This window comes from Lasioglossum baleicum, chromosome 8 (genome assembly GCF_051020765.1).
Source record: "Lasioglossum baleicum chromosome 8, iyLasBale1, whole genome shotgun sequence".
In the NCBI taxonomy this organism is placed as follows: domain Eukaryota; kingdom Metazoa; phylum Arthropoda; class Insecta; order Hymenoptera; family Halictidae; genus Lasioglossum; species Lasioglossum baleicum.
This window is the reverse complement of record NC_134936.1, coordinates 2,915,056-2,924,277: the sequence shown is the minus strand read 5'-3', so window position 1 is coordinate 2,924,277 and position 9,222 is coordinate 2,915,056. Positions and strand designations below refer to the sequence as shown.

Genomic DNA, 9,222 nt, shown 5'->3' with positions numbered 1-9,222 from the left:
TCTCTATTTGATGATTGGTAAGGCGCGAACGAACCTGATGCGAAATCAGGGAGTCGCTAGGATAGTTAGTAGACCTCGTAACTTATATAATCTAAATGATACAACCCGAGCGGTAAGGTTGTATCGTGTGGGAACGTTCAATTACTATATAAGGATTCTGGACGATAATTATAGGTTCAATGAACTTGCTCTAATTACCAATAACACAAATATATTCTACTTATAAAATTCTGTAGTACAAGTGTGTATGTGTCGCGATTGGAAATGAGAGGAAAAGATATGAAATGTGAAAGAAAGAATTTACCTAAACTACGGTGCTCGGTTTTCACGCACTGGCAATGCGGGGGACTCGGAAACAACTTCAACACTGACCAATAGACTATAAACCGAACAAACGGAATCTATAATGTTAGACTTTGATCCGAAAGGTACCTTAGCCCGATCTCGTTAGAAGTTAACTTTCCGAAATGCAGCACGACGTGACGCGATACGTGTCTACTGCAGTACTAACCCACGAGAGTGAGAATCTAAGGGTTTATATACCCCTACAATGAATGGAATACTTTGTTCATTATCTAATCGCGCTTAGAGATTAGGGCTTAGGGCCAGACTCTCATTTTTGTCACTTCTAACGAGATCGGAGCCAGGGCTCGGTCCTAAATCAAAGGGTTCGAAAGGTTATCTAGGACGCTTCCCGCCAGAGACGATCTGGAAGAGATTTCCGTGAGGAACGAACGGAATGTATTCTCTATCCGTAACATCTCCCCACCAAGAAGAAACATCGCGGTTCGCGTGATGCTTTCTCGGAAGGAAACGTCCTAGATACTATTGATTTTTAAGAGAGCAAAAAAAATGAAGTGAATAATAAAATTTTTGAATGGAGAAAGAAAGAGAAAAAAAACAAAGAGAAAACGCAATAGTAAACGTTAAAAGCAAATGACGGGTGTAGTGTATGTGTAATGTATACTTAAATCTAAGAACTCGTTCAAAGCGGGACCACGTATCCCAGCTGCAGCCATCCATTGGTAACGTCATAGGGTGACTGGCCCGGGAGCCTGTTGAGGAGAATGCGCCCTTCGATAAGTCCATCTTCCGCCCTCGATATCCTCGTGACGCAACCCCTTCTGTTCCCCATCACGTGCATTGCGATAGCCACGATTCTCGCAATGGGTCGAGCGCTGCGAGGTGCCACGCCCTCCAGGCGCAAGCGGATCGCCTGCCAGGGGAGGGTGCGGAACCGCGGCGGCAGGATCCACACCTGACTAATCTCCCGCTCCACCGTCAGGCCGCTGTCCCCCAGGAAGACGGAGACGATCCCCTCGTTCACTGCAGTCACCTTCCCCCTGGACCAGCAGGATCCTTCCTTCCTTACGGCCGCTAGGAGGCCCGGTCCGACTTCGGTCAGCAGAGGCACGCACAGGCAGTGGCGCTCCTCCATGTGCCTGCAAAAAGCTCTAAAAAATGACCTCACCTCCTCCGGGTGGTGCTCGGCAGTGATCCATGCCGTTGTTGGATCTTCAACTTCGCCAACAATGCAGCGAAAAGGTGCATGCACTTCTTCAGCCTTCATTGTACCCTCGTTTTCTTTTTCCACGGTTCCCCTGGAGTCCAGTCACGTATGTTGATGTCCGTGACCACGAAGAATTCGAGGTGGTGTGGCTGCTTCTCAGGCTCGACTGGTAAACGCTTTGTCCCTCTGGTCGTCGTACCTCTGCCCTTTACAACTCTTCCCTCCTTCGCAGGTTGATAGGGTCGAGGGATGATCGTTTTGGCACCCTCCTGGTGTGATAGGTAATGGCCCAACGGTATCTAAAGAAATTTTGTCGAATGCGTCCAACGGTGTGTCAGCGATCAACATCGGTTGACGAGTTTTCGTTCTGACCAATTTCTGTTCCTGACAACTTTTACATTTTCGAATGTAGTCTTGGATTTCATTGCGCATGTGTGGCCAATGAAACCTCGACCGGACACGATTGTAAGTCTTTGTCGCTCCTTTGTGTCCTCCTATCAAACTATCGTGTGCTTCTTGGATGATCTCTTGTCTATTTTCTAGAGAAGGCGTAGTAATAACGCAGTTACAGATTGTAATTCGGTAAAACGAATCTACGAAGGCCTCCTTCAATGTTCTAAAAAGTTCATTGGCCGATAATCCGTGATGATCTCCGGTAGCGGATATTCGAAAAGATTTGCTTCTATTTTCTTCTAGAGTAGATCGAAGAGTGTTCAAACCATTAACTATGTCTATTCTTTTCGGCTTATCGTAAAAGTTGTCAGAAATTACTATGCTGAAGGTTTTGAATAACCCATTGTTTGAAACTACAACCTGTCCCTTTTTTGCTCGTGCAGCTAAAAGTTCTTGCTTATTTATTGATCCTGTGTCTAGCAACAGTTTTCCTACGGGAGTTATTAAGTTACAGTCAACTGATACAAAATGAACATAGTGGTCCTCCCCTGCGGTGAGGGTGTCTGAGGAAATACTAATCCCTTTTTTCGGTTCCGGCGGCGCCTCTAGGTCGGTTTCGGTAGAGGAACCGTCGGTAGAGCTATCGAAGAATGGGTAAGGCTCTGCTGTGTGGTCAGAAGGTTGACGCACACTTGCCTCTCGTACCGTATTGTTTGGAAAGCCAATTACAGTAGGCTGCAAAAGCCCACCTGTTTCAGGAAATAGTATTTGCGGTACATTGGGGGAGTCCCCTTGTAAATTATTCGTATTTTCTATAACAGTGTTTTCTAACGGTGTGTCAAATGAAATTAGATCGCCCGACAGACTCGTATCCTTTTCCGTAGAAAAAATGTCTGTGGAATTTGCTGCGGGTAGAAAATGGTGAGGGGTGTCCTGGTTTTCGTCAGGCATGGTCACCTCTCGCGACAGACTAGGAAGAGATCTGTTTCTATTTATTATCGGCGAATGCTGTACCTTACCCAGGGTGGGCTCTCCTATTTCGTCTGAACTGCTTGTATCCTGATACTTGGGTCGTTTTTCTCGGTCCCTGCGTAACTGTTTGATACGTTGACCTATTGTATTAGTGTCAACGACTGATTTAGGTACGGGAATCTTAAACTCGGGGTCCTTGAATTCCCTCGGTATGAGTGGCAAACACATGGAAACAGGATTGCGTGATAATGCATCTGCATTTTTATTTATCTTTCCAGACTTATGAACAACCTGATAATCATACTCTAAGAGTCGAAGCTTCCACTTCATGAGTCTCGATGTCGGATCTTTTACAGAATGTAACCAAACTAACGGACGATGATCAGTAACCAGTGTAAATTTTGTTCCGTACACATACGGTCTGAAATATATGACGGCGTATACCATTGCTAAACATTCTTTTTCCGTGGCTGAATAATTTCTCTCAGCCTTATTGAGGCTGCGCGAAGCGTAAGCAATCGGTAAATCGCTTCCTATTTCCCCTTGACTAAGTACTGCTCCGATAGCATATTCGGAGGCATCTGTAGTAATAATGAATGGTTTGTTGAAGTCTGGGAATTGCAAAATAGGTTCTCGACAGAGTTCGTCACGTAACTGTTTGAAGCTATTCTCTTGCTCTTCAGCCCATTTGAACTTCTTGCCTTTTCCCAAAAGGTCAATTAGAGACTTTGCTTTTGTAGTGAAATCTGGTACGAACCTGCGATAATATCCTACTAGACCCAAAAATTGCTGAATATTCTTCTGTGATTTCGGCATTGGAAATTCTTTGACTGCTTTTAACTTTCGAGGATCGGGTCTTACTCCCTGTCTTGAAATAATATGCCCTAGATACGCAACTTCCTTCCGTAAAAATTCGCATTTATTAGTCTGAAGAGTTAGACCATGTTCTCGCAAACGGTTCAACAATTTCCTGACTTTAATATTGTGTTCGTGTAGTGACGAGGCGTGAACTACAACATCGTCTAGGTAAATAAAAACGTCCGTCCCCTGGAGCCCAGTTAATACCTGATCCATGAGACGTTGAAAAGTAGGTGGAGCATTTTTCAAACCAAACGGCATTCGCGAAAATTCGTAATGTCCGTTAGGAGTCGTAAAAGCTGTCTTCTGTCTGTCTTTCGGATCCATCTCTATTTGATGAAATCCGCTGGCGAGATCGAAAATGGAGAAATATTTGGCCCCACCAAGACGATCTAATATCTCGGTAATTTGAGGTAATGGATACTTATCGGAAATAGTTTTCTCATTGAGCGCGCGAAAATCTATTACCATACGCCAACGTTTGTTACCCTGCGCATCTGGTTTTTTGGGTACAATCCACAAAGGCGAATTGTACGGAGAATTCGATGGAGTAATAGTTCCTTCGGACAATAAACCATTAATTTGCTTTTTGATTTCCTCTTGGTGAACAGGAGGATAGCGATACTGTCTCGTGTTAACCGGAATCTCATCAGTAGTATGTAAAGAATGCTTGAAATTGGAGGCCTTTCCTAATTTATCTCCGGGAAGATAAAATATATCGGGAAATTCCTCTATCAGTGCGGTAACACTGCCCCGTTCTTCCTCGTTCAAATGACTTAACTGTAGTGATTCGGATATTCCCTGTATTCTATCTTCTCTAGTCTTGAAATTGCAATGACGTTGTATGTCTGAGTAACAATCTTCCTCTGAAGAGTCTAAAATGTCGTACGGTTCTATGAATTGTGGTTCTATTTCTACATCTAGGATTTCTTCGCTAGTATTTGTTGCCATAACATGACACTTTCCTTTATCGTTCAAGACGGCAGCCTCTCCTATATAGAGTTTCTCATGCGTCTTTACACGCGGCAAATAACCTTCCTTAACCTTCGGATTAGCTATTCTTATGGAAATCTGTTGAGATGATCGGGCATCGATGCGATGTTTAGTCGGCATCTCTGATTCTAACTGGTAATTTGAAAAACGAATAGGCCTAGTGGGCTTGTCTCTTAATACCATTGTCCCATGATAATAAGAAATTTCTGCTTCCTCTTGTTTCAAAAATGGACTTCCTATAAGACCGTCTGCTTCTATTGCAAGGTGCTTCACTACATAGAAAAAAGCAGGAGCTTCATGTATGTGAAGTATGGTAGTTCCTAGCGTACGAATTGGATTTGCCGTAAGGCCTGTTATTTCGATTTCCTCGCGTGAAACAATTTCTGCCCCTTTTCCCAAAACGTCAAGGACTACTAAATTTACGGATACTCCACCGTCAATTAGAAATTCCCCCGTGCCTGATTCCAGTTCTGGGATTTTGACTTTGATTCGTGGTGCTGGAGCTTCCTTGATGAGGGTTTTTCCTCGAAGCGGACAGTTCGAGGGCGAACTTCTTTGTTTTCGCTCATCGTGTCGCCTGTACGGTGAGCGTGATCGAAGTTTAAAGACTTGCTCGATTCTACTGACGAATCTCGTGAATCTCGTCGAAAACGCGGACTACGTGGTCGATTTTTACAAAATTTTCCATCATGTCCGGATGTACCGCAATGCCAACAATACGACTTTGACATGCGATCCTTATCGTTATTCTTTAAAATTGTATATTTCTTTTCTCCGTCCCTTACAATTGACGAATCTGAACGATAGGAAGGGGAGTGAGAGGGGCTCCTATGGCGTAAGGTCCAAGCGGATGCTCGTCCTTCTCTTTCCTCCTCGAAACCAGATGGTCTCGAGCGTCGGTCCCTATGTCTATCGTATCTGCTCGGAGATAGAGGATATGACACCTCACGCTCGCGATAACGGGAACCCTGATCGTATGACTCTTGGCGAGACCACCTCGATGGTGATTCGTTTCGCGGCGACTGTCGTCGGTTTCTCAGTCTTTTGTCTATCTGTAGCACGGCGTCGTAAGCATCTTCCAAATTTTTTATGTCCCCCTGAGATGCCGACACCTTCAGGGAAATCCGATCGGGTAATCCGTCGATAAAGTTTTCAATGACGTCTTTTTCCATCAATTCAATAAATTCTTCGGCATGTTCTTCCCCGTATTTTTCCCTTATGGCTCCGCGCGTACAGTGGACCAAATGGCTTGTCCTATCGATGTATTGTCGTAGGTTTTCTCCTTCGCGGATGCGTAACCTCGCGATTTCTACCTGATAATTCGACAGGCTCTTACCGGGAGCGAACCGTTTCTTTAAATGCTGAACCAATGCTTTTGTGGTAGTAAACTTGTGCCCTAACGTACATCTACGTGCTGGCCCGACGAGTTTAGTAAGAACAATTGCCAGATACTCGGCCTCCGTACCATCCGGAATCAAAGTTAACCCGTCCTCTATAATTTGCGCGAAACGCGTTAAAGAAGGGTCTTCCCCGTCGAAGGTCGGAATTGTCGAAGTAATATTCTGTAAGCATGTCTTTTGCGTCAAAAGCGACATAGAATGCGCAAGCGAAACCGTCAAGTTCATTATGTCAATGGAAGAAGTATTTGCAGTTGAATTCGGCATTTTAAAAGAATGTAACTAGAGAAAACTAGTATATAATTAAAAGTAGGTAACTAGTGAAAACTAGTATATAGAAATCTTTTAACTAGGAAAACTAGTATATTATTGACTTTTAACTAGGAAAACTAGTATATTAAATCTTGTAACTAGGAAAACTAGTATATTATTGATATAAAAGCGTGACTAGCGAAAACTAGTATATCACTAATAATATCGAGACGTAACTAGGAAAACTAGTATATTGTCAATACTCAGCTACGAGTAATTTAACGTAGTGAACCCACAATTAAAGTAATCCTAAAATAATTGAACTAATCCCACCGCTGTCACCAGTTCTGTTACGAGCCAGGGCCGCGAGAAGCACGAGTGGCCGGCGAAGGGTTATAAACCCAGGAATATGGTATCAATTTGTTAGTTAAGGTACACGGACGAACCCAATGCGAAATTGGGGAGCCGCTAGGAATGTAGACAGTGAGGACGAACCTGACGCGAAATCAGGGAGCCTCTAGGAATGGAATCAGACGCAGACGAACCTGATGCGAAATCAGGGAGCTGCTGGGAAGGTGAAACTTCGTGAACGAACCCAATGCGAAATTGGGGAGTCACTAGGAAATGACGCGCAGACGAACCCGATGCTAAACCGGGGAGCTGCTAGGAGGTTGTAGAATAGCGCGGACGAACCCAATGCGAGATTGGGGAGCCGTTGGGAGGTTGGATGAAAGCACAGACGAACCTGATGCGAAATCAGGGAGCTGTTAGGATGCGGACGAACCTGATGCGAAATCAGGGAGCCGCTAGGATGGTATAGTTTTCGTGGACGAACCCAATGCGAAATTGGGGAGCCACTAGGTAGGAAAAATCTCTATTTGATGATTGGTAAGGCGCGAACGAACCTGATGCGAAATCAGGGAGTCGCTAGGATAGTTAGTAGACCTCGTAACTTATATAATCTAAATGATACAACCCGAGCGGTAAGGTTGTATCGTGTGGGAACGTTCAATTACTATATAAGGATTCTGGACGATAATTATAGGTTCAATGAACTTGCTCTAATTACCAATAACACAAATATATTGTACTTATAAAATTCTGTAGTACAAGTGTGTATGTGTCGCGATTGGAAATGAGAGGAAAAGATATGAAATGTGAAAGAAAGAATTTACCTAAACTACGGTGCTCGGTTTTCACGCACTGGCAATGCGGGGGACTCGGAAACAACTTCAACACTGACCAATAGACTATAAACCGAACAAACGGAATCTATAATGTTAGACTTTGATCCGAAAGGTACCTTAGCCCGATCTCGTTAGAAGTTAACTTTCCGAAATGCAGCACGACGTGACGCGATACGTGTCTACTGCAGTACTAACCCACGAGAGTGAGAATCTAAGGGTTTATATACCCCTACAATGAATGGAATACTTTGTTCATTATCTAATCGCGCTTAGAGATTAGGGCTTAGGGCCAGACTCTCATTTTTGTCACTTCTAACGAGATCGGAGCCAGGGCTCGGTCCTAAATCAAAGGGTTCGAAAGGTTATCTAGGACGCTTCCCGCCAGAGACGATCTGGAAGAGATTTCCGTGAGGAACGAACGGAATGTATTCTCTATCCGTAACAAATGTATAGAAACTTGTTTATGTTACATTATTTGAATTATTGTTTCAATAAGAATTTATTGTCAAAACGATTATTTAAATAAATAAATATCTGTAATATATATATATTTATATAGGGGGAGTTCCCCTAGCCCCGGACAGCACCTAGTATCGGACATTAGCTGTATCTCAATAATCTGAAATGCAACAAAGTCGTTTTAACCGTCAAAACAAAGGAAAGGCTAAAACAAACGACGTGCGGAAATTGCACGTTTCTGTCGCGTGAACAAAGCCATTAAAATCATTCGACTGTTAGCGTTCTTGTAAAAATATTATAAAAGATTACTTATTTAAAAATATTATAAAAGATTACTTATTTAAAAATATTATAAAAGATTACTTATTTAAAAATATTATAAAAGATTACTTATTTAAAAATATTATAAAAGATTACTTATTTAAAAATATTATAAAAGATTACTTATTTAAAAAATTGTTCAAATAAAGAATAATAATAGATAATACTTTAATAATACATAATAATACAAATTTTTGTAATTATTTGTTCAAAATGTTGATTTGTATAACATTATAAAAAATCATCGAAATCATCAGAATCATAGCCGAAACCGAAATCAAATTTAATCACGAGTATAAAAAGATCGCGTCCGAGTTTGGCTAATCTATGTAATAATGTAATCCGAATGTCTCCGGCTATCCGTGACGATCAAGCATCCGACGCGATCAAGCTACCCGATGCGATCAAGCTACCCGATGCGATCAAGCTACCCGATGCGATCAAGCTACCCGATGCGATCAAGCTACCCGATGCGATCAAGCTACTCGATGCGATCAAGCTACTCGAACATTCAGATGTCTCGAGTACTCGCTCGAGCTCGCTCGACTTTCTCCGGCTCGACCCGAACCCGTATATGCGGGAACCCGCGCACCCCTAGTGTGCGCTGCTTGTGCGCTTATGCCAGCCACAATCTATTTTTAGCACTTGCCATGTTGCCATGTTGTATTGCTTTACAGCTTACGGAAACGAAACTGAAATTCGACTGTCGAGCCGTCGAGCGTATGAATCGCAATCTGGAGCTAGCCTTCGGGTCCCCGTGCAGCGAGGATTTTTTTTTTATTTTTATTTTTCATTACTTTTTTAATTACATTTTTTAACCTTCCAAAAAATTAAAAATGTTAAAACTATGTTCAAAATATGTATTCATTTTAAATAGAAA

The 9,222-nt window shown here is 42.7% G+C and overlaps 1 protein-coding gene across 1 annotated transcript; it reads right to left on the bottom strand.

Annotated features, from left to right (window-relative positions):
* Nucleotides 1–1,663: 1,663 nt before the first annotated feature.
* Nucleotides 1,664–5,898, bottom strand: LOC143211634 (uncharacterized). The gene is made up of 4 exons (XM_076429464.1): nt 5,694–5,898; nt 5,512–5,644; nt 5,354–5,448; nt 1,664–5,046 (listed from the first exon to the last, which is right to left on the bottom strand). Exons 1-4 carry the CDS (start codon nt 5,896–5,898, stop codon nt 1,667–1,669), a joined length of 3,813 nt encoding a protein of 1,270 aa, XP_076285579.1. The 3' UTR covers nt 1,664–1,666.
* Nucleotides 5,899–9,222: the final 3,324 nt, after the last annotated feature.

Excerpts from the sequence above, each read along its gene's own strand:
- LOC143211634 (XM_076429464.1), bottom strand. The coding sequence starts at position 5,898 with ATGGAAAAAGACGTCATTGAAAACTTTATCGACGGATTACCCGATCGG. Across the intron at positions 5,449-5,511 it reads ATCGTTCAGATTCGTCAATT|TCGTATTGTTGGCATTGCGG; the intron begins GTAAGGGACGGA and ends CGCATGTCAAAG. Across the intron at positions 5,047-5,353 it reads CGACGAGATTCACGAGATTC|GAACTACCATACTTCACATA; the intron begins GTCAGTAGAATC and ends TTCGTACGCTAG.